Consider the following 26,788-nt stretch of genomic DNA (forward strand, 5'->3'; position numbering starts at 1 on the left):
CCACGTCAAGTAATCTTTCAACACTCTTAGATATAGACAATGTTAAAATTTGGGAAGTTTACTACATGATATTCAATAGTTTATATGCAAATCCACTCATGTTCATCGATTTTAAGAAAATTATATTTTTCTGTTCGAAAATTGTGGTAACTTTTCAAATTTCGACTAAATGAAGATGGCAGGGACCATATATGCATTGCTTAGATTACAGGTGGAGTTAACTCCCTTCTTACGTATTTCTATCTTCTAATTTAATATTTCCCTAACGACTTCAATGTTCCTTATCAATCCAGATTTAGCAATTATGTATGGCATATTTCTTAAACACGAAATATAGGTTATAGCATACAGTTATCTAAATAACGATTTTTTTGTAGAACTCCGGTCAAAATTTCGATAGGAGTATGACTATTCCTTTTAGAGTCTTGCAACCAAACACAGTGATTGAATTTCTGTAAATCATGCAAGTAAAATCTCCCGAACGATACTGACTCAATTGACATTTCTTCATAAAAACTGGAAAATGTTTTTTATGCAAATTAGCTAAATATAAAAATATAGCATTTGCTAACTATAAATTTCTTTGAATGACAATTTCATTTCAAATGTCTCTTCTGTTATTGATTTTTAATTAATTACTTATCTGGTCTCTCAGATTTTTAACTTACCCTTACGAACCTTACTAAACCAAAGTCGTAATATGATCACCGACCTACAGTACGATATAACAGGCTGGTCGTTTTTACTTTTAAAATAGGAGACTGAAAGTTTAACATTTTGGTAAAATGTTGATTTTAGTTGAAATAATAGGACATGTTTTAGTGCCTGGAAACTCACTTTTGTCCTATGACTATATAAAATAAAACGTTTATTCATATCTTTTTCTTTCATCTGAAAAGAAGAAAAAATATTAGATAAAACAACACTTTAAAAATCTGATGCGTCCAAAGCCCTTTTCTGGATTCAACTTCATCAGGAACGCTCAAAGCCGAATATTTGAAAGACAAGAAGGTGAAAGTATCGAATCAGTCGAAGAGCCTTATGACCATAAAGGGCATAAAACCAATAGCTGATTCGATGTGCGATTGGACAAGTTGTAGTGTACATGAATCATTCAAGAACAACATCGAAATGTGCTGAAATTACCTTTCTTTCTCCAGGAGAAAATACTTTGAAAATGCAAATGTGCAGTGAAAAAGAGTGTATCGTGATATTTAAAAGTGCAAAGTGCTATTTTTTCATGATAATAATGAATTAAATTTGTAAGATTGTTTTTTTTTCAAAACAGGACCACGACTTTGAAATTAAAAACAAATGCCATTATTTAGCGTAACAAAGATGTTTCTCTAATTTCTCCAAAATGTATTTTTCTATGTTGGTTCTTTCGTCATGTTGTTCTTGAGATCATCTGAGAAATTTATGTTTCCATTCGGAGGTCTCCCCAATTACCCTACAACAAAAAACAAAACAAAACGAATTTAAAAAAATGTTTTATGTAAAAATAACATATGAACTATAATACACAAATCATAGATATTTCACAGATTAAAGCAAAGATATGCAGAAAATGTACAGTTGTTTAACAATTCGAATCTTAAATGAGTAAAAAGAACAGATTACTTTGACCTTTTTAAAAAAAATAATTAAAAGTAATTAACAATAACCATTAAGGAATCAGATTTCCAACATGTCACAAATGCGTTTTCAATCAAATCAGATTGTATTAAACTTTATGACAGTCTATGAATAAACAATGAAATGAACTTTTATCATTATAACATTTAATTCACGTTTTAATTAATTTAAGTAAAAAAAAATCCGGTCGATTTAAACGGCCACGTCGAGCACAAAGGGCTACATTTTGACAAGCTCGATTTTTATAACTGAATTGACAGGAAAAATTGAATGGGTAATGCAACTCAGTTAATTTTTATCCTACATAGATAGACTTGCAAATAGGCAAGTATCACTTCTAATCATGATGAACAATTTGGCATAGCTGTGGGTATATTTCAAATAAAATAGACAAAGGAACCTCTTACATATGATGCACACTCTTTCGAAGATTTCATGTAAGGCTGAAATTTAGCACTTTATAAAGTAAACCATTTTGCATGGATTTTAATATATAAAAAAAATTCAAAAGACAACATATTATACCTTAGCAGTTTAACCATGAAACTTATAAACAACTGAGTTCAACAGTGTATGAGTTATATCGTCCAATGAGTTTAGTCGTAAAACATTAAACCTCTTAAAAGCAATATATTACATTCTTTTTGATCATGATATATAATTGACATAACAACATTCGTTTGTATTCATATCACCTAGGAAGACATGGACGTATTTTGGGATCAGTACTATCATTCTTGTTTCTAACATTGATGCACATTATTAAACCTTAATGTTGTAGTCAACCTCTAGTAGTAATATAAAATTCGTGACATGGGAACAGTCATTCTTTTTAATGTTACGAATGTTATGACTAAAAAAGAATTTTCCTCATTTATGCCAAGCAATTTTCGCTTTCTTTGAATTTCCAGCAAGTGGATCCATCTCTAAGTGTCCTTGCCTTATTGCTTTTAGCTTCCTGTATCTTTCATACATACAAGAAAAGACAAAAATTCCAATCGAAAGAAATGATCCTATGCCGATACTCATTCCCATAAGCTCAGATCGACCTGAAAAAGTAAACATAATTATGCATTACTTTAAACACTATCTAATAGGCTGTAAACACAATGTCAAGGAGAGACCTTTTTGAAACATTTTGGTATACAATTTGGTAAAACTGATATTTTGATATTCAATTGAATTAAAAATTCTCGTTTGAAACAAAGTTCGTCAAAGATACCAGGTCTATAGATTTTCACGAAAAATGCGCGTTTCGTTTACATAAGACTCATCATTGTGATCGATGAAAAAATATTGGAATGCCGGTTAAAAGCAAATTTGTTGAGCATTACAATCCAAAAATTCCAATATGCAATTTATGCTTTGGGGAGATAAATAATTATTCAGAACTTAAACAACAGTAGATTTACAGAGAATGAACATTGAAATGATATTACTGTCAACACATGAGTGCTTTCTACTGGGCTTGTGATACCCTTGCCGATTGAACCTCCAACAGTACTGACATGCACTTATATACAACAATTTGGTCGATGCCTCTGCTAGTAAAGGTTTCTTCAAAAAGGGTACTCGGGGTAGTACCCGCCCAGTAATCAAAACTTGTGTTGCAATCAGTTATTATTGATTTAGTGATAATTATAAATTAACTGTTCTGTTTACAAGACTATGAATATTTCGAAATACTATGGTGTTTCTACCTCAGTCAAAGAAACCTAAATTTATTTGGTAAAACTTTTTCGGACTTTGAAATGCAACAATAAAGTGTTATTACAAACGTCTCAATAAATCTTGCTTATAATATTTCTTAAAAATAGTGTAATAATGTTCTTTTATCGTTGACCTTCCTAACTTAAACGTCAAAAACGCACTTTTATAGCTTTATTTCGAAAGTTAAGGACACACATTCCGATTTTAAATTCAACGTGTATGTATGGTGGTTTTTTTTATTAAACCTTTATTACTGTCGGTAAGTGTTATGCTATCAATGGTTTGAAAGATCACTATTACATATTCATATTAAGTTTATTATTGTTACATTACTCACTAAATGGTAGTCCAGTGCACGCAGACTCGTCACAATCACTGCACCCACAATCCTCAAACCCATCACATAAATAGGCCCGCGTTAAACATATACGATTGTCACATTCATATTGAAAACTTTTACAACCTGTAAAATAATGAAACTCTTATTACAGTCGGTCAAAATAATGAAACTGTTATTACATTCGGTTAAAATAATGAAACTGTTATTACATTCGGTTAAAATAATGAAACTGTTATTACATTCGATTAAAATAATGAAACTGTTATTACATTCGGTTGAAATAATGAAACTGTTATTACATTCGGTTAAAATAATGAAACTGCTATTACACAAATAATGAAACTGTTATTACAAATAATGAAACTGTTATTAGAAATAATAAAACTGTTATTACAAATAATGAAACTGTTATTACAAACAATGAAACTGTTATTACAAATAATGAAACTGTTATAACAAATAATGAAACTGTTATTACAAATAATGAAACTGTTATTACATTCGGTAACAATAATGAAACTGTTATTACAGTCGGTCAAAAATGGTTTTGATTTTGTATATCTATTAGTGCTGCTAGTCAGATTGAAATACGTTTATTTTAATATGAAACAGGCATTACCTGTGAATGAGGACGAAGTCTGTACGTTGTTTTTTTTTATATCAAACATGTTAAAATGAGAAACGGAAATACCGTAACGTGTCCGATTTTGCTTCTGTTGTTAGGGAATTAGTTGTGGCGTTATTTAAGTTATGACTTCATATTCAATGTGAACAAAGAAACGCTGTCATCATGTAACTTTTTTTTTTATAACAAACAATTTTTAAAACTGAATTAGTATTAGGTTTTTTCTAAGACTGATAAATATACATTTTATTCCAAGTGTCATGCAAATTTTCCTGATTTATTTATTTTTTTAAATTTTCTACTGTAATACGGGACTTCGTCCCCAAATAAACAATTTTAGATTGTATTTTTATTGTGTTTTTTTTTTATTAATCGAATTGGTCATTTCCGCATAATATTCGTTTACTAGTGTCCGGTTTGCAGCAAGCCAAAGTACTGGGAAGCCAGTCAAAAGTCTTGAAAGCCAGTAGTGCATATAAAAAGTGGTAGATGAAATTAAAAAGTTTGATTTCTTTCTGAGACTCTTATCAATTGGTACAACAGAACTATTTTACTGAGTGTGTTAATTGAATGCTTAATCAACGTATATATATATATTATTTTCATATCAGCATATTGAAATTGGTAAAAAAAAGAACCTACTAGTAAGTATACTCACTTTCTAAAGGTGAAGAATAATTACTTATGACGGAACCTGAAACAAACAAACAAAAATTATTTTTATAATTTAAAACAATTACTTCTTTCATGTTCATCCATAGCTTATATTAAAACTTTGGAATACGTGACTAGTCCGGTATCTTCTTTTGTTTTTCAGTCGAATCTTCGTGGTAGCTTCATTTTTTTATTAGATGATATTGATAGGTCATCTTCTTTTTCGATTTTGTATACAAGTACGTTATGTTGGTACACAGTATGATTATAAATAAAAGAGATATACTACTGTACATTATTAATACCTGCGTATACTGTAGAAAGCTTTGCTGTCAAACCGGAAGTTGTTATCTCGCCATCACTTTTAAACTGAACCCACATCCACCGAGCAGTGGAAGTTACTATGGAATTAGTTAACGTTGTGCATGTTTTACCTAATACTTCATCTGCGCTATCACTACCGTCCCTGACCTAAAATTACACAATTCTGTTTTATTTAAGATTCAAAATGAGAATTTTAATTATGATACAATATTTTCTTACATTCAATGGGGTTTAGGTTTTGATACCTTAAACCAGATTTATTATACGTTTGCTTGATTTTGTATTTTAAACCCTAAGGTAGCAATAAACAGTTAGGAAAAAATATTAAAATTTTCCCTCATAAATTTTACCATCCTCTTTTCATTGCTTTCTTGCATTACTAAGCTTACTGTTTGTGTCATATATGTGCATATGTATGTAATCCGAATCGTCCATAGATTTTATATCCAGTATATAAAATGGTAAAATATAATTTCTTTTGGGTGTATCCATGGCAACAATCCTCACTTATTTGCTATAAAATATTGCAAAAAGGGGGGGGGGGAAGATGTCACATATTTCTCCAAAATTTGGCTTAAAGTAGAATTTCAATCGCTTGAAGTAATACCTTTTCTGAAACTGTGTACATATATCATTCAGTTGATCCAATGAAAATCATATGTCTTTCATCTCATTTTTTTTGTAAAATTGCGTCAAAAACTTAGTGTAGAAAAAAGTGTTTGTAAACATTACATTTCTTTCTGCACCGATGGCCGGTCAAGCTATGACAAAATGGATTGTCAAACAGAAAATAGCCCATAAAACATGTTAAAAACAATTTTGAAGCTCTTATAAACCATCTTTGAAGGCTAAATTAGTACTCAGCTGTCTAAAAATTAATTTTATTACACAATAACTTTCCTACTAGTATTTGAAAAATCCACAGGGGCCAAAATACGAAACTAAACTCCCAACTGTGTATTGCTACCTTAGGTTAGTTGCGCTATCGGTTTATTATCTAAACTTTGGTCAGGTTCTGAATTTCACAGAGTCTATATAATGGCAACAGTAGTATACCGCTGTTTAAAAGTTATAAATCGATTGATAGAAAAGACATCCGGGCTACAAATTAAAACCGAGGGAAATACATCACTTATAAGAGGAAAACAACGAAATAACAGAACAAGTGCAACAAATTGAAACAAAAATTTAAAAGAGTTGCAATCATCACCATGTAGTCGTTTTCAATTTGATTATATTATAACAATCTAGGCGAAATATGTCTCCCTTTGCCAAATTGTAGACTTGTTCTAAATAAATGCAGCAGTAGAATACTGATATTCAATAGTCATTAATTGAATAAGCGAAAATTAAATCGAGGGAAACACATCAACTATAAGAAGCAAACAGCAAAACAAGAGAAATACTGAACTGCAACAAAAACAAACACCAACATACATAGAAACGGGCTTATTGAAAACAACTGCCACATTCCTGATTTAGTACAGGACATTTAAAAAAAATGTACTGTTGTCCGTGCAAAGCATGATTCTTTTGATTCGTTCATTTTCGTGGGTATCAGTTTTTCGAAGAATGAGTAAACATTGTGTATTTACTGATATTTTTTTTCGAGGTTTTGCATAGTCCTGATTACAATCCCATAGAAAATATATACATCGACAAACAATACATAATATAATTTGAAAACAAAAAGATAAAATTAAATGATTCTACGCATCATGCTCTACCTGCGAGATCTTCATTGTCAATAACAATTTTGTTTCTCCTACCAAGGGATACAACTCGAACAAATAAACATCTATTACGGAGTTGGCAAATAGACTATTTTCTACATAACTCTAACACCCTTACCGTTATATAGTCTACACAACTTCCACTTAACTCCTGACCTACAAAGGACGATATGTTGAGTTCTACACGATATCCACTATCTGCTACAACAACCCATATACAGTTGGAATAAGGGGCATATGAGTTTGATATCGATATACTACTGGTAGATGAACTACCAAGTTCTATGTATTGTCCACAACCTGAGAATAAAAAAAACCATTAATACATTGATTATACCTGAAAAACATATATGTTTTTTTTATAATCCGCAGTTGGTTATAGATACAAAATTGCAAAAATAGAAGAAATGTCATGGCAATTGTTTGCCTTGGAATGCCAAAAAAGAAACCCCAATCAAACGACAAAAATACGTCTGAGTTATTCCTGTTATTCTGAGTTTCAGAATGATCTGAACAGTAGAATGTATAAGACGATGAAGTGACTGCTAAGGTAGTTATGATTTTCTGAATCTAGCAGATTGTGTTTAACGTAGTTTACTGTGTAGTAGTCTCTTAAACAGTTTTGGAACTGCTCACCCTTCCGAAGCACAATGGTTCAGTCTCGGTTTTTTTTATGGAATTCGTTCCTATATTTAGTTCTCTGAGTTGTGAATTGTTTCTTTTTTTCAATTTATCGTTATTCTGTTGTTTATCTACGCATACATATATGTAGTACGATTGCCAATGACACATTTATCAATCAATGGTCAAGGATGTTTATCGGGTCTTGCAACATGTCTTGCTATGATTTTCGCATATTCAATCCGATCATAACATTATTCTGATAATATATAGAAATCTATAAAGTAATGGCAAATTCTAAAAGAATAATGTTTTCCTCAACGTTTAATAAATGTAACAGGACCTCAGTCGTGTAATTTTTCGCGTATTGTGTGATGAGCTTGTCCGTAATCCTTTTTTATTTTTTATTTTTTTTTATAAAAAGCATTCTTACGCTGTGCTGCAAGTATCAACATTAAATCTGTCTCAGTTTTTGTGTACATATAACCGAACTCAACAACAACTAATTATATGTCATTATTGTTTAAAATCCTTTATCCCATCTTTGTTTAATTAAGGAATAAATTACGTTAGAAATGAATTTCACTTCGTCGAAAACTCGAAATCACATATAGGGCGAAATCATTATGCCATCGTGTAATTAATGAGGACGTTGTAAGGTTAAAAAATGGACACAGTTAACTAAGCTTTATCAGGGGGAAATAATCAGATTACTTAGTTACTTATTTAATCTATTATATTTATTGACCTTGATTAGTTTTTAAATCATAAGAATAAAAACACGAATTTGTATTTTTAAACAGATCCTTCAGGGGTATAATGATAATCCTCTTAAGAATTAGATGACGTAAAATGCCTTATATTGCAGGAAAAATATATACTTTTGGTCAGTCTAATCTTACTTAATGAGTCTTGTAGCCGGTCTGAAGCAGGGCATTGATCAACTTTTTTGGTTTGATATAGATTAAACTTTTTGACAAGTATTGTGTTATTGGTTGTGTGTAGTATTATCTTTTTGACAAGTATCGTGTTAATACGTTTATGTAAAATTAAAAAAACAAAGGTAATGAACTCTAGCAAATAGTTATCAAAGATACCAGGCTTATGATTTGAAACGCCAAAAACCTGAATGGTTGAATACATTTCGCTTTATTTTGAACTTCAATAAGCTAAATTAATAGGTATAGTAGTAAGTTTATTTAATATTGATGTATCCACTAACAAATGTGAAAAACTAGTATTAAACATGATTTACTTAAAAAAAACTAAAAAAAGTTTATTTAAACAAACAAAATTGTAAAAGATACTACTAGTAGTAATAGATGATTTTTTTAATCCTACGCTAAATGGAATTACAGGAAGCAATATGAATACATTTATATATAATGCATAGGTCAATTGTCAGTGTTATTATAACAATTTAAAGATCCCATTGTCGTAGGAGTCATAATGGCTGGATGGGGGTCCGCGACTACTTTCCTATTGGTGCTTTGTTTTTCTTTAATTTGGCTTTTGTGCTTCGTAAAGGTGAAATACGTAAAGCCATTTCAAAATGATTTTAACCGTTTGCTATAAAGTTGTACTGTTACACCACTGTTAAAGCAAGGATGAGGATTGAGCGCTCACAGACAGGTTTAACTCTCCACATTATTCATGTCGCTGTTCCAAGTCAGGTGCCTATAATTCAGTGGTTGTCGTTGATTCATTCATGCTTGTCATATTTGTTTTTCGGAAATTGAATTGTTATATATAGGCAGTTACTTTTATTGTTAGAATTGTTTCACATTTTTCATGCCGTGTTTCTTTTTTATTGTTGGATATATGATATCGACTTTTATCTTTGTCCAAGGCCACATTGTGGCCTATAATTGCTGATATTCACATTTTTTTAAAATTTGGTGGATAGTTTCATTATATAGCTACTATTTATCCCAATTTTCAAGATGATATGATGAATTATTGAATAAAATTATACGTATTTATTACGGTAAACGGACAGAAAGTCACAGGAAAAAGTCACAGGACATAAAATCACAAATTTGGTAGGACAGACAGGCACAGGACAAAAAGTCACAAATGATATGTTGTCTATCCCAAATTTATGTATTTGGTTTTGATGTTATATTTGTTATTCTCGTGGGATTTTGTCTGATGCTTGGTCCGTTTCTGTGTGTGTTACATTTCAGTGTTGTGTCGTTGTTCTCCTCTTATATTTAATGCGTTTCCCTCGGTTTTAGTCTGTTACCCCGATTTTGTTTTTTGTCCATGGATTTATGTGTTTTGAACAGCGGTATACTACTAAAATTGAGAATGGAAATGGGGAATGTGTCAAAGAGACAACAATCCGACCAAATAAAAAAACAACAGCAGAAGGTCACCAACAGGTCTTCAATGTAGCGAGAAATTCCCGCACCCGGAGGCGTCCTTCAGCTGGCCCCTTAACAAATATATACTAGTTCAGTGATAATGAATACTGTTGCCTTTATTTGACAATCGTTTGAATATATAGGAGAAAAATCTTGAAATATTTACATTTTAATACGTATATTAATACTAAAGTTAAGGAAATGTGTCATTATACTTGAAAAATGAAGATTTATTTAATTTTTATCATGCAAAAGAAAGATTTCTTGGGACCATGAAGCTATTTAAGTTCCAAGCCACTTTGACTTTTTTTTTTATTATTTGATTTACTTTGATATTTTTTTGATAAATTTTGTTCACAAATTTAGATTTTATGCAATAGTTCAAGATAAATACAAAAATATTTTTGTAGAAATAAGTGTTTTTATTCAAAGAAAATAGTCAGAAAAAATGAATTGTGACTTTTTGTCCTCTGACTTTTTGTCCGTGACTTTTTGTCTGTGACTTTTTGTCCTGTGACTTTCTGTCCTACATTCTTCATGACTACTTGTTTAAAGAGAGAAGAGGTTAGTTGTCATTTTTGAGGTAGAAATAAAATTGATAAATTGCTGTTCAATATCAAGTGACTAATTTTTTCTGGACATTTGGTACAGTAGAAATACAAATTTCATAAAGGATTTTTTCTATTGTTCTTTTGGAAATAAGAAAACCATAGACCATATTTATAAGGCTTTTTTTAACCTAATGTATACTTATTTTTTTTCTTATTTTACTTGATTCACGCATCAATGTCAGAACTGAAAATATATATGTTAAAAAAACTAATGCCAAAGTGAATCGACAGTTTGGTTTTGAATGAAGACATGCAGAATAAACGGTACCGTTTTATTTTACAGAACACTAACGCTAACAATTAATGACGAAGACATTTCACTCTCGACGATTCAATTGTGATAAATATTGTATAAAACTAATTGTATAATTCATTCCACAACACACTGTTATAAATTATATCATTATCCGATAATTTCAAAAGATTTGAGTATTTAAACACTCTCTTCTGAATGCTTAAGTTTATGCACTAATTTGAAGTTTTGAAGTATGTTTTATAATATTGTATACGTACATAATTGAATTAAAAAGCCCAAAACAATCGAGTAGGTTATGATTCAAATAGCATTCTTAGCCCGACAAAATTATGTCATTTACAACGTCTGATTTATTGTTTACTTCTCGTCCGTGTTTGTCATATCTATTTATCCTATTGATCATCGAGTATGATATTTTTTTTTGCTTTGTTGAAGACAAACACGTGTTACATCACAGTATATTTTTCACTATGGTATTATAGATGTTTTCTTCTACTTTCAAAAACACTCTTATTGTCAGATTTACAAAAGAATCCCTGATGTAAACTATGATAACTGACCATTTACTTAACGATTAGAATACAATCTTTGAACTTACTTTGAACATTGGGGTCACAATGAACCATATTTGCTGTTTATTGACGTTTCATTATTTATTCATTTACATGTATTGTCACGGTTTAAGTTTTAATGTATTTTTTAATTGTTTTGACTGTTATCACAGTGTACTGAGCGTTCAATGTTCCACTTCTGCTATCCATCTTATTGTTCCTATAAATACTTACAACTAAAATGCAAGGAATACAGTCTCACTTTAATGCATCAATAGAATTATTATTTCCCATGAGATGAGTTTCATTAAGACCAAAAGATATTTCTATATCGTATGGCAACTTCTTATATGTTGTAGTCATGAATACTTCGATTTTTTTTAATACAAATATAATTCATCATTTGTTATTTTGAAGTCTTTTTTCATTGAAAAGAGCGTTAATCATTTTTAACATAATTATTCCAGTACAGATGGTATCTTTAAGTCACATGTTGTAGCAAAACAGTGAGACAGTTTAACCATGACCAAAAGGTGTATGTGTATATCTGTATTGCAATCTCGTGCTTAAATACATTGATGTTAAATGCAACGTTAAGTATAAAGATAGCATTGTTCGATTGATATTTATCTTATCCAGTTTTTAATTCATGAAGTTAATTGTACCAGCTAACTCAAATTAATGATGTAATAACCCATTAAATCAATTAAAAATGATTTGTTAAAATAGGTCCAAACAAAGGAACGTTTTTATCTCATAGATTACAATTGTCTTTTTGCTGTTACAGTATACCAAAAGGCATGAATATGGCAGTGTTATATATACACAGGGACCACGAGGATGGGTTCCATATGATGAAGAGGTAATTATATCAAAGAAATTTGAAAAAAAAGCAATCATTCATTGCTTTACCTATCTTCAAAATAAGTCAAAGGGTTTGGATTCTATACTAGTGCGATTCGGTCAACTTTCTGTACTGAATACAAATCAAGAAAAAAAACAGAACCAAAAAAAAACTTGATCCTGCTATATTATTTTGGACACAGATAACATTGACACAGATAACCACTCTAAACCAGTCTATTGTTATCAATTAAAATTATTATTTATCGTAACTCGCTTAATCGATACAACTCCATTTTAATTGGATTTGATTTTGTTATTGTCGTCTATATCGGTTGCAGTCTTTTTGACATATACACCCTACTATTGTGTCACACGACATAAAAAACATAAATGATCAAAATATTAGAAAATACCAAAGAGGGCGATTAAAAAAATTAAGCAGTAAATAGTTAACAAAGGTATCAGGCTTAATATTTAATACGCAAGAAATACTTGTAAGACTCACCAGTCAAACTCATATAAAAATAGTTATAAAGCCAAAGATCACAAAGTTGAAGAGCATATAGGATCTAAAATTCTAAAAGGTTATTCCAAATACGGCTAAGGTAATATATGCATGGGATAGGAAAATCCTTAGTATTTCGAAAAATTCTTAATTTTGTAAACAGGAAATTTATAAAAATGACCATATAATTGATATTCATGTCAACACCAAAGTGCTGACTAATGGGCACCGTGGCATCCTTAAATCCGCTTCTGTAATATGTTATATATCGCATGTCTACTATAAGCATAGGTCTACTTCGTTGCCGATATAATGGAATTTGATGCGAATGCCATACAAGTGAGAGGTTTAGTTAGCTTTTAACCCAGGTTTAATTCACCATTTGCTAAAAAGAAAATGCTTGTACCGATCTGTACTCAGTCAGGAATATGACAGTTGTTATCCATTTGTTTGAAGTGTTTGAGCTTTTGATTTTGCCATTTGATTATGGACTTTCCGTTTGGAAATTTCCTCGGAGTTCAGTATTTTTGTGATGCATGTGCATAATAATGCATAACCAAGGAAAACGTCAAATAGTATATACAGTTTTTTTTTATAAAATAAGTTAAATTACGCAATATGTTAGACATATTTTTTTTTAGCAGGTAAGTTATATTATACAAATATAGCCTTTGTATGAGGTCGATACAAGGATATGTTGACCTGAAAGAAGTATATTGACTGAGGACGAAGTCCGAGGTCGATATACTTCTTTGGGTCGATATATCCTGTATTGACCTCATACAAAGGCTATATTTGTTATATTATTAATTTTAAACCATTATGCATATTTGTATCAATATCGTCATTTGATTTTGTTTTAATTTTATAGATATCATATTGTCTCATTGACAATAAAAACATATTAGTTGTTATTTAATTTACTTTTTTTTGTTTGTTTGACATCTAATTTATTTGAAGATTTTTTTCTTCAAATAATCGATCACATATATCATTTGTTTCAAAACGTTTAACGATATCCTGAAATTCATTACATGACGTCACAAAGTAAATCGGGTTTTAGATATTCTAAAAATAACCGTGCAATATGCTCTGTGCAATATGCTTTTTGCTATCCGCCGTTTTTCTCTACCTTCGGAAATATGGTTTAACATGTGACTATCTCTAAACGAATCAAATTTGTTAAAATATACGAATTAATAATATTTAATCATATGACCTCAGAGGTTTTCTTTATCAAACTTACATGTATCTATTCAACAGTTGACTAGCTTTAGATACATTAGTAAGTTTACTGTTTGTTTAAATCATTAATCCTCTAGTAATTATATTCGATTTATATGGGCAGCGAACAAAAGATCTTTTTGTCACTTTTTACTTGCCCTTTTCAGAGTGTAAATTATATTTGGAGTTCAATTTGTTTTTATTGAAATAAAGGCTTTAATCAAAACTATCGTCCTAAATATTTACCTTATTAATCTTAACAATCGAATAAAATGTAACAAATTTATCTTTATCGTATCCGAACTGGCTTGCCAACTGTTTTAGTCATAACCATTATAATAGCTGAGCTGCTCTTGTCATATTTTGAGCTCTAAATATGCCTTAGTATCAACTACCAAAGATAAAAACCTGATGAACAACAAATAAAGATAAGACAAAGGCAACAATCATTCGGAATTTCGCAGACAGTAGTATAGTTAATCTGGTTTGAGACGTTTGACTCGATCTTCATATTGTATTTCCTTGACGACATACTCATCTACATATTTTTACATGTATTCTGTTGCGATCATCGAATACTTCTAACAAAGAATACGATTATTTAAAATAGTAGTAGTAAAATCTTACCTCTGACTAGTAAAACGAAGCATTGAAGCCAAACTGTTGCTGAAAAATAGAAATATAAGCATGAATAACAAAGTTAAAGTGTTGATATATGGTATGATTATAATGATCTGCTTAATGGTTTATCCTTTTGTTTACATTTTAGTTTTTACACACTTGATTCTGTTAGCAGTTTACTAATAGCTAAAGTGTTTTACAAATAATGTATTGGGACAGCATAAAACGTACAATTCGTTGGTTCTGATGAAGGTTCCGTGTCTTATTTGATAGGAAATGCATGTATCGTGGATTTATATTCGATTAATATTTCCAACCTCGATTTTCGCAAGATTATTCCTACCAGAAAAAATGAGTTGTTAGTCTAGAAAGACAAATCAATGTAAATGCATATAGAGTAGACCGTTGGATTTCCTGTTCGAATGGTTTTACACTAGTATTTTTTGGGCCCTTTATAGCTTGCTGTTCGGCGTGAACCAAACTTAACTTGGCCAATATTCAAATGAAGGTCAAGGTTTTCTCTGACATTCCAAATATAAAATAAAATGACATCGTCCAAATCACTTAAATTTGGTCCAAATCACTGGTTGTCAATATTAAAGTACTTCATAAAAAATTTGCCGGTCAAAGAAAATTTGCATTGTGATTGCAGAATTCTTATCCAAGTCCACTCAAGTCTTCAGAAAGATATGATGATATTCTATTCTAAATAAGACTATTGACGGTTGTCACTATAAAAAAAACTCTACCAAAAATTGTGATATTGACAATAGTCGATTTAGAACTTGACATAGTGCATAGACTTTGTCTACTGATGATATCCTTCTTGTCAATCTCAATAAGATTTTTAACAGTGTAAGGTACTATTTTTAGGACAAATTATATGAGACCCAACTCAAAATATGGACAAGTTCATGTTAAGAAGGTGAGGTAAAGTTCAACCTTAATGATAGATAAACATTATTCATCACAGCAATGCAAATATTATTATTTCTTATTTTCCAATTGCATGACCAAAACAAATTGAAATTAAAAACTTATAATGGAAACGAATAATTCAATTTTGAAGTTTGGAAGATTTTCCAATGACACATTAAAGACATGACATTTTGTATAATACCAATTCAATTTGAGAAATACAATTTTGTCTGATTCAACTAAAATTTTCATTTATGCACTTTTGTTTGCATTTTTTTTCGACTTTTGACTTGTGTCTCTCTCTGTTTGCCATGCATAGATGTTCCTTTACGATCGTATTAATAGTTCCAAATGATATAGAAACACTCTTAAATAATAATTGTAATGGGAGGAAAATTGCAGTGTTTGTTCCTAATGGAAAAAGGGTATAAAAAATAGTTCCTTCAAGAACTGTTTATAGCGTTATTTATAACAAAGGAAATGTGTACCTAGATGTAACATTAATGTTTTCTTTAGAACATGATTTTAATGAGACTATACATCAATACACGTATAAAACTTAACAGCGTAACTAACTATAATAGGTCTAGAACATGTAATAGGAAGAGACTTCAAAGTAGTTTAACATTGTTATACACGCTAATCACAATCAAGTTTGCATTCAATTATCTTTTTTCATTGTATTTTTTTAAAACGTAAGAAACAATAGACATATAATTCATATTGTCAAACGGAATATTTCATCCTATAAGAGTTTAACGAGGTTTTAACCTATCTAAATTAAAGTATAAGTACTTTATATCCCTGGGTTTTTATTATATACTATTTTTGTAATATTTGTGCTCCTATAATATTTCATTGTTCATGGAAAAATGCGATGAGAAAATACATTATCGTGACGTTATTTCGGCTATTATCAAATGGTGAAATAATTAAATGTATTTATGCAAAATCCGACATCATAGTAACACATTATGTAATATTTAAAGTATGGGTTACTTGCTAACTAAGTGGGGTCATTTATTATAAAAACATCTTTCTCAGTTGTTTGATAAATACAAGCAAAAATAACAATCATATCGTATATGTACTAATGTTTGCAAATGAAACAAGATTTACGCATTTAAAAGTTAAAACCGTCTTTATAATGTTATGTTGAGGTGTGTGCTTGTTTATTAATAACTAAGCTTTAAAATGTACTTTGAAACCAGCATTGATTAGTAGAAATAACGAGCGCAGATGTCACATTGCCTCTATATATGTTAAAGATGATTTTTTTGTATACAGCTAATCTCATACCATTATTCATGTGTTCATCCCCCCTCTTTTTTTTCAAAAATAATGTTTTGTATAAATAAACTCAAAATGTGTTTGTTCTTTAAGAAAAAGGAATGATACCATATAACTTGTAATTTTGTTTCACACTGTAGTTAAAATATCATAATCTACAGACATACATGTATGTATCATTTTAGAAGATTAAATAACAGTTCTTTTTAATTTCATATCGGTTAAAAATAAGATTTTCTAATTGGATATTATATGTTTTCGTTAATTATAATAATAAAGATAACTGGATTTTAGTATTTATATACTGAAACTCTTTCACTTTTCACTATCTGCCATAGAAATCGTACAACTACTCGAGTTCTCTGTAGGCATTTTGCATTTATGAGAATTTTCCAAAACATCATGGTTTCTCAATGAAATAAACCTGATAGTTCTTGGAAAACTGTTCATTATCGTGATATATGGACTGCCCGCAGGACAGTGGTATTGACTGCGACAGCGATATCTTAGTCCATACCACTGTCCTGTGGGCAGACAATATATCACGATAATGACCAGTTTTTTCAAGAACTATTATATAAATAGTACCGATCTTGTAACCCACATAAACATTACTGCATGCATAGGGAGGACCGGAAGCAGGTGAGATATTATACAAAGTGAAAGAATCTGAATCCCAGACGGCAAAGGCGGACTTAAGGGGAGGGCCCAGGGCCGGGCCCCTTTTGTGGGAAATATTTGATTGATTATTTAGGGAATCACTGAAGCATCTTGGGAAATTCGTCGTCCCCTTCTTGTGAACATTTCTGGATCTGCAACTGAACTGTCTAATCATTTACGAATTCCTCTGCGTGAGTTTTATTGACCTGTTGATGGAGGAGAAAGCGTAGTTATACCGGAGCACGAATCTTTGCATAGATTAAGAAAATTCAAATCATATACATTTGTGTTGCCGTAGAACGGTCATCAAGACCAATTCCACCAGGAGGGAATTATATATAAGCATCATAAATCCCCAAATAACCATGAGGCCGTGTGACTATTAAAGAGCTGTCAAATGTCAACGTTGTCACAGGAAGCTTATAAAACCTTAGTGAAAATAAACTTTTCCTAGAAATCAGGAGTGAAATTTTGTACTACGCCAGATTCGCGTATCGTCTACAAAAGACTTTTCAGTGACGGTCGATGTGATAGAAATACAGAATTTTCCAACTTATAAGTTTTCTAAATGTATCCCAAATATAAGGCTAAAACAGAAGCATAATAACCAAATTATTTATTTACTATAATATTTGAGGACACCATACAACTAACTTACAGTGCTATCATGAACCATTCTGACAAAACTATTGTTCTTGTCAAATTTCTACGTAATAAAACACATCATATAATTGTAAAACATTAAAATATTGATCTCTTGAGAACTTTTTAATAACAATTCAGAAATTATTAATATACTTTAACAAGTGATACGATGAATAAGCATTATTTATCTTTGTCTTTAACAAAACAATTCATTACAAAGAAACCGGAAACGCCGAAAAAGATATGTTTGCCGGTATCGAAGCAACCATATTGCGCTTTTTTTCACATTTTTTTGTTATCATTCACTTATATCGTTTTACGTAGTTTATGACGATACTATTGATTTCATAAATATTAATATAGCCATAAATGCTCCTTCAACAACCAAGTACAATACATCATGTTCTAAGGCGAAGAGACTCAGTCACGAACCTGTATTAGTCAAGAAAGACAGTGATAAAAATAAATTACATATTTCAAATTTGATGGCGTGAGGTAGAAAAAAAATCGTATGTGTCATAGATGTGTAAAAACAGTCATGGACTGCAATCAATGCAAGAACTTTAAGTGAATAAAATCAACTTGTTGGTTCATTCAAAATGACCTGATTTGAAAAATAGAAAGTAAAGCAGTATCACTTAACAAATGTTACATTCTTTTTCTCCATTCCAAAATGTTTCTTCGTGCGAAAAAGCTTTATTCAGACAAAGTAGAGAGAGAGAGTGAGTGTCTAGTGCAAATATTGATTATAATCAGATTTCGTCTATAGAGTTATTTTTTTTTTTTTATTATTTTTTTTTGGGGGGGGGGGGGGGTCTGCCAGAATGCGGAGAATGTGTGAAGCAATAAGAAAAAAAACACCAAATCATTGGCATGTAAATACCTTTCTTGTACAAGTTTTCTTTATCCGTCTGTGATGGGACAACATTGATTAGAGGTAAAAAAAATTAACTGACAGGGTTCCTAGTTCATATACTTAAAATACTCATAGAGCAATCTTTGTACATGAATATGAATGGTGTGGAAATAATATAATGTATTGTAATATTATGAACTTGATCTAATTAGAGGACAGAGCGGTTAAACATAGAAATGCAACATCGAAAATGTCATTAGTGAATTCTCCTTGTACCCGCATATAAACTCTCTGTGAATGTTTATTATTTCTCTGACGTAAATCGTCAATGGTCGAAGTACAAATTTAATTTACATAATGGTTTTTACTATTTGTTAAACAAAATTGTATCAATAATTCCAATAGGATATTGTAAAAATATTAATTAGAGGGTAAATGTATTGATTCTCTTATGTCTCGTAGAACTTAGCGTTTTGTCAGAATGGTCATTTAATTATTGTATTCTACTCAAACTTTTGCGCACTTTGGGATCATACTCTTCAAATGTGCACTAAGCTATATACATGTATGCATGTTCTTAACAACTTTTTCCTGTCATCCTGGAAAAAAGAACCGGGTGTTTGATGTACTTTTATATTATATGTGTTCTTAAAATGTAATTCTACAAGTGACAAAGCTTAATACATGTGTGTATATCTTTTCTTGTCTTTATTTAATTTACTTTCAATTTCTTTCCGTGTATAAATATTTAGAGGATAACAAGTCAATGATGTTTTTGAAGAGAAAGTGGCATAATGTCAGGACGCGTTACATATTCACATGTGCACCACGAGGTGAGATGTGGGGTAGCAAGAAGCGTATATACTTTGGAGTGGTAGATAAAACAATTTTAATGAAAGTGGCTTGGCCATTTGTCTGATGAAGTTTCCCTTTTGGTTTTTATTAAATATAAGCTTTAACCTTAAATCCGTTTATCGGTGTCTCAATATTATGTAAGTAAACATGTTGAATAATATATTACATAGTTGGGTCAACATGTTATATATATATTGTTAACTGTTTAAATATATTATATACTGAGAAAAATTGACCTTAAAATTTCTGATAATATATTCTAATCGGTCTATTGAATAGAAATATAGATATTATTAAATAGACCCATATCCGAATCGGTGACATCTTGGCTTGCCTACATTTTATAGCAGGTTTATATAAAAAAAATGTTTTATTGCTTTTTTCGAATATGCCAGTTTGCAACCAATTTGTACCTATTCTAAATCCATCACATAGACCTCGTACTCAACAAAACACACACACACACAGTAATTAAAAACGAACAAACTACTTTCTATATACATAGTATTTGCTATACAAACAAGAGTAAAGGTTAAGATACCAAGGATGCAATCAAAAACCATAAACCAGCAATTAAAACAGACTATAAATGTTAGGGTCAAAAAGACAAACAAAACTCTACACAAAAAAGTCATAATTAAGCATGATGAACCCTTCCAAAAACGAGGTTGAACTCAAGGACCAGTAGTTTTCTGCTCTCCCCAGTCACGTCACTTGCCATAGCGTTGTCAGTTTGTTTTAGATTTATGAGTTTGACTGTCCCTTTGATATCTTTCGTCCCTCTTTTTGTGCTGTTCGTGGTAAGTTGCATTCGCTGCCATGATTTTCCAATCAAGAACCCCCCCCCCCCACCAGAAATAAGGTTCTCTAGCGCTCAACTAAATAATAATGGTGTCATAGAGATAACTATACTTTACAAATACACAGTCTTCCGTGAAAGTTTTACATTCACATTTATATGAAACCTGAAGATGACGAATACTGTGACTGTCAATTAGTTTATTTTTTTTAATTGAAACCATTATTGCTATCGATCTTTCTGCATAAATAATGACTAATTTTCAGAGCTGATATAGTGTGTTATAAAATTCCATATCATATATCTATTACATAATTAAAAAAATCTATAATTGATGTGTTTTTACAAGTTTAGGTTTTAACATGTCTTCAGTGTGATAATAAACTCAACTTTGCTGAATACAAAAACTGTTCGTAAAAGGTCATTTGTCTTATCCCAGATGATTTGAAAGTGATAATGATAAAGTATGTATACAGTAGACTAAGTAATACAGACATTAAATTCTCTCAATATTGGGGTTTCCACTGTTAGTTTGTATCTGTATATGATAAAATATGTCTGTACCTTTCATTTTATATCGATGAAACATGATCAACCAGGATTCGATAAAAAAGAAACCTTATTCAATTGGAAATTGAAATAAGAGTATTCATGTGTCACTGAAATTTATTGTCAATTCTCATTTTGATATCAATCTAAAGCAATAGTCAGTTTTTTTTTCAGTGGCGGTTAATAACACGTTAAACATTTTTACAGAATTAACAATTATATTGGACAAGCACAACATACCACACCAAATATCAGCATCCGAATTGTCTGAAAAAATAAACCAAGACTCTTAAAGAACAACAATGGAGTTATCAAATATATTTGAAAGTAAAAAAGACAACTCCGAACCATCAAAATCCGATTTCACGAAAAAATAAAATAGAAAAAAAAAACAGACACACAAAGACAAACAATATGAATTATCAAACATGTTTGACAGCACAAATCCACCCCAACGCTGCACCTAAATCCGAGAAGGAAAACAAGCGCACCTAGACAAATATCAGTATTTACCAAATTTGGACAGCACAAAAGACCTCACTGACCCATACAACACAGCGTGTCTCGGTAAAGGGACACACGAGGTGGTGTTAAATCAAACGTGCGTACAAAATTGTCCTTTGTCAATATCTACCTTAAGTACAGCTCGCTCACCCCATATGGAATTTACTGACCCTGTATAATCACATTAGGTCACTAGCACACTATGTAACGAATTTATTTTACAGACTATCTTTATTTGTTGAATATAGACTAAAGTTGTCTTATTTGCTATCATAGTGCATCTTCTTATTTCGGTTATAACGTGTTCAAGTGTTCAATTTTAAGAACCTTCTTCAATTGGTCTGCACTAAACAACTAATTTAAACGATAAATATTTATTATCAACTACCTTGATATCAACAATATTAAACAGAACTTTAATTGTTTTAAGTAGTCAAACAGTGCCCAAGTCGTAAATCCACAACTAACCGTGTATTGAAACAAGCCCCGCCTCCCTACTAACCTAATATTGAATATACACGGTCTCCACGAGGTCGCTTTTAACCAATCATCTTCCTAGAAATGTATAGGAGGTAAGATAAAGTATTGTCTCTTCTTTTTTTTTCATTGAAAGACCCGATCCTAAATTAAGGACTACATTGTAATTATATTTGTTTTGATACCAGCGATGTCAAAGCATCAAATTTAATTTGGTGAAAGTTTTATTTCAGCAGGTAAACTTGGTCTATTTTAAAATCGCATATATCAAAGTTTTTCATCAGAAACTTGTTTAAGAAAATTTTGATCCGGTAAACTTAGTTCAAGTCATCGGTTGTCACATAACAAAGGTTTTAATCAAAAACTTAGTAAAAGTACAACATGCACTGTAATTAAATAATTCCTGTCCAAGCCCATCCAAGTTTCAAGAAAAAAAATAAGATGATAATCTATCCCATTCGAGTCCGTCAATTTTTTTTGAAAAAATTTTCTTCAATGAATTGTCACTAAAATACATCCCACAAATAACTTTGACCTTGATAACTTGTAATAGAAAATGATAAAAGTGACAACGGGCCTTTAAGATAGGATAACAAAGAGCGCTAGTAAATTCATTGATTGAGATAAAAAGGACTGTATTAACAATCTTTATCACGTCACAACTATCAAAACATGCTGTATTAGTATTACAATTGATAAAATTCATCTTTTAAAAGCTTATTCAAAATTAATAGTACATTTGAGTTTGATTTGACAATATATAGTCGAGTGTTGGCGTTGCTATCCGTTTTTTATTTTTATTTCTACCGTTTATACATTATGGTATATATGTTCCGGACCATACGAGTATTTGGACCATACGCGTATGGTCATGACCATATGCGTATACTCATATGGTCCGACCATACGCGTATGGTCCGACCGTACGCGTATGGTCGGACCATATGAGTATTATACTCGTTTGGTTATTAACGGGCCGGACCATATGAGTATTTGGACCATATAGGTATTTTTTCAAATATACAATAGAAACAATACGTATTAATTTTACATTTCAAAAGCTACATATACATTAAATATTGATTCCACAGTCAGTTGATCTTAGTTTTCATCGCTAATTGTATTCGTGTATGCTTTTGTATACTTAGAATGACATTCACACGGTACCATACATGTAGCTTTTCTGTGATTGCTTGTTTTGGCTGCGTGCAGTGATATCGACTCGGACAAATCAGATGTGTCTTCGGTGTTTTTAAGAAAATTTATATCTCCAATATCGTAAAATGAATATCACAGATCAAATTAAATAAAGGCAGTAGCTATTTCATGGCTCTTAAATGCTATGTTACCGGTCTTATAATTAAGATTAAAATAGAAGTATAGAAATACAGAATAGAAAAAAATAAAGAAACATACACTTTTAATATTTAACTATCAAAAATGTCTTAAAAATATCATGATCTTTAAAAAATATCGTGATCCTTGCCGATGATGTTTCCTTCTCATGCTACTTTAAACAATAAAATTTCTTTTACAATATGTTCATTTGATTTTGACATCTTCTTATAATCGTACTTACAAGTAGTAAGTAATATTAACTGTGTGAAACTGTTTTTTTTATAAGTTTTTTTAAAATTTATAATAAAATGACATTTTAGTGACGTAACAATCAGAAGGGTCACACCTCATGAAGAGTTTAAAAGTATACCTGTTGATTACCCCGACCATACGCGTACGGTCCGACCATACGCGTATGGTCGGACCATATGAGTATATACCCATCTGGTCATGACCATACGCGTATGGTCCAGATACTCATATGGTCCGGAACATATACACGTTTCTACTTTTTATGAATCAGATTTTTAAAAATTTAATTCTCGATCAATTATTTTGACAAGATATGAAATTAGACGTTCACTCCACTTGATTTAAATTTCTCTTTTAAAATAATACGATATCAAAAGTAAAATATAATTATCAAGCCTGTACACCAAGTATGCAATACAGTAAACTTTTAGTGAATAGGTATACACTGTATATCTGATGAATTATAGTAAATTGTGAGTTGACTGGGTGAGCATAATTTATCCAACTGGTGTTTTTGTATATCAACAGAATTTAAAAATGTTATTCGTCATTGACATTAATTGTTATGTTGAATATGAACCATGAACATACACTTTTCAGTTTCTTTTGACTCATATGCAATTTTATTTGAAAGTCATCTATTAACCCTTTTAAATTTTGATGTCATATTTACTTGAATGTTTTAAATGATTTATAGTTGTTTTCAAATATTTAATACATGCTTTGAAAGGAGAACAAATTGAATATCAAATCATTTGGGTCTAATTGGTCGTATTTCTTGCGTACAAAATTATAATATATATTAGAAAATGTGGTATGAGTGCCAATGAGACAACTCCCCATCCAAGTCACAATTTGTAAAAGCAAACCATTATCGGCGAAAGTACGGTCTTCAACGCGGAGCCTAGGCTCACATCAAAAAGCAAGATATAAAGGGTTCCAACAATGACTAGTGTAAAACCATTCAATCGGGAAAGCCAATGGTCTAATCTATATTAAAAACGAGCTACGAGAAACGCTTATAAAACACATCAACAAACCACAACTACTGAACATCAGATTCCTGAATTAGGAAAGTTGAAAACAAATGCAGCGGGTTCATACGTTTTGATAGGTACCAACCTTCATCCTTATCTGAAACAATAGTGTAACATCACAACATAGAGAAACACTATAAAAAATCAATTGAAATGGCTTAACTCAATCAAAAAACATATCAACACAAGTGAACACACACTAGTATCTTGATCAGTGTTTGCTATAGTTGATGATATTTTATGACAAGGCATTTGCTATACCCCGAGAAACCAGTTGATGATTTTTCTAGTATATGGCAAGGTATAATTGCAAACTAATTATGTGTTGTGCTAAACTGGTTCCACACGTATTCATACCGGGAGTAAAACAGTGTTTGTTTTGCTAGTGAATGAAATAATTGTATCAAATTCCTATTCAAATAAAAAGAAAACGTTGAAAAGTCCTTTAAGAAATTTATTTATCTAGCTAATCGGATCAGTAAATACATCTTAACTTGAAAGGTAATAATGTCATTCGTAATGGAAGAAAAACTTTAACAAAGATATACTTTAATCCTATAAATCAGAATAACACAATGATAGGATGACGGATAAATGGTAAACATCCAGTGTCAAATAATTCAAATGCATATATAACAAAAACTTGTTGATACGATATGAAGATGGACCGTGCATTGTGTTTAACGTCAAAGTTAACAACCAATGAAAAGAGTGCGTATAAAACCAATGGTACTTTACCGGGACACATTATTCTGACGCAGACCCTACTAGTCATAGCTCTTAATTCTAAATGTCATACTCAGCGTGGAAGCAGCAAATACCATTCTTTTTTAAATTATGGTAACCAATTGCACTCAAAGCGAGCACGCTATCAATAGACACCGAGCAGGTTGAGATACACATGGGCAAATTAAAAATTCAATAGATCAGAGTAACACATTGATATTGCAATTAAACTGTTACATTTTACATTGAAAATTATCATCCATGCCCATTAAAATGAGACCCACTGATCAGTATCTTTAATATCAAATGCTTATTCGCCTATTAAAACAATATGTGCCATTTGAAACAATTTCATTCCTAATTTCATATGAATAAAAATGAAAAGATTTTTTTTCAATAATCATTTTATTGTGTCAATTTTCAACTTGCTGTACTAATTTGACAATTAGATTAAATCATCAATGAATAACGGGAAAGAGAAATATTGAAATTAGCATTGATTTCTTCGTGTCTAGAATGTAATTCAAAGCTTCATTTCCTAATAGAATCAATTTCTACCAATTTCTTTTCAATAATGCAGATATTTAAACTGTATAGTGAAATAAAATGATAAAACATTTAGCCCGTATTAAAATCCCAGTGGGAATTTCTTATCGAACGATTATACAATAACTTGACATGGCATTTCCAGTACTATCCAATTAATTTCATAAATGCTTTGATCCTTTTATTAATTTGTGCTCGGATAAATGCTTTGATCGTTTTATTAATCTGTGCTCGCAAGTATCTTTATGAAAACGTTTCACATTCCTTTTTACAGGTCATTTAGCAACACAAAAGCTCTTTACCGGTAATAAATATATTTTGATAAAAGGTAGTGTGAAAATGTACGAAATGAATGATTTCACAAGGATAGAGTGTATTTTCAATTTACAGAGGACAAAATCAATATGCATGTTTTCGAAGAATGCTACTTTCATCAAGACTCTTGAAGGGTCTACAGAACATTATTTTTAATCTTTCTAATTTACCCATGACTATTCAAGATTCCTCAAGGTCCTCGTTCCTGGTTCGATTCCCGTTCGGAATGAAAATTTCAGGAACTCAATTTTCGGCTCTCCCTTAACACAATTTGCGAGAATGGTCTTGTGGAAACGAGGATAGTTCGTCGGAAGGGGATGATAAATGGCTGACCCGTGTGAAGAGAGAGCCATATCTCTTACGCGCTAAAGACACCTTTGTAGATTTCGAAAAAGAGTA

The 26,788-nt window shown here is 30.9% G+C and overlaps 1 protein-coding gene across 2 annotated transcripts in view; it reads right to left on the reverse strand.

Annotated features, from left to right (window-relative positions):
* Positions 1 to 931: 931 nt before the first annotated feature.
* Positions 932 to 26,788, reverse strand: part of LOC134688375 (tolloid-like protein 1) — a 31,508-nt gene continuing 5,651 nt past the window's right edge. Inside the window, exons 2-8 of one of the 2 annotated variants that reach the window (XM_063549051.1) lie at positions 14,629 to 14,667; positions 7,140 to 7,321; positions 5,270 to 5,435; positions 4,969 to 5,004; positions 3,683 to 3,808; positions 2,576 to 2,684; positions 932 to 1,450 (exon numbers count right to left, since the gene is read on the reverse strand). In XM_063549051.1, the coding sequence (XP_063405121.1) occupies positions 1,405 to 1,450; positions 2,576 to 2,684; positions 3,683 to 3,808; positions 4,969 to 5,004; positions 5,270 to 5,435; positions 7,140 to 7,321; positions 14,629 to 14,667 (704 nt within the window). In that variant the 3' untranslated portion in view covers positions 932 to 1,404. Of the gene's footprint in view, positions 1,451 to 1,528; positions 2,685 to 3,682; positions 3,809 to 4,968; positions 5,005 to 5,269; positions 5,436 to 7,139; positions 7,322 to 14,628; positions 14,668 to 26,788 lie in introns of those variants that run through there. The other variant, XM_063549050.1, reaches the window with a different exon arrangement.

The sequence above is a fragment of the Mytilus trossulus genome, chromosome 10 (genome assembly GCF_036588685.1).
Source record: "Mytilus trossulus isolate FHL-02 chromosome 10, PNRI_Mtr1.1.1.hap1, whole genome shotgun sequence".
In the NCBI taxonomy this organism is placed as follows: Eukaryota; Metazoa; Mollusca; class Bivalvia; order Mytilida; family Mytilidae; genus Mytilus; species Mytilus trossulus.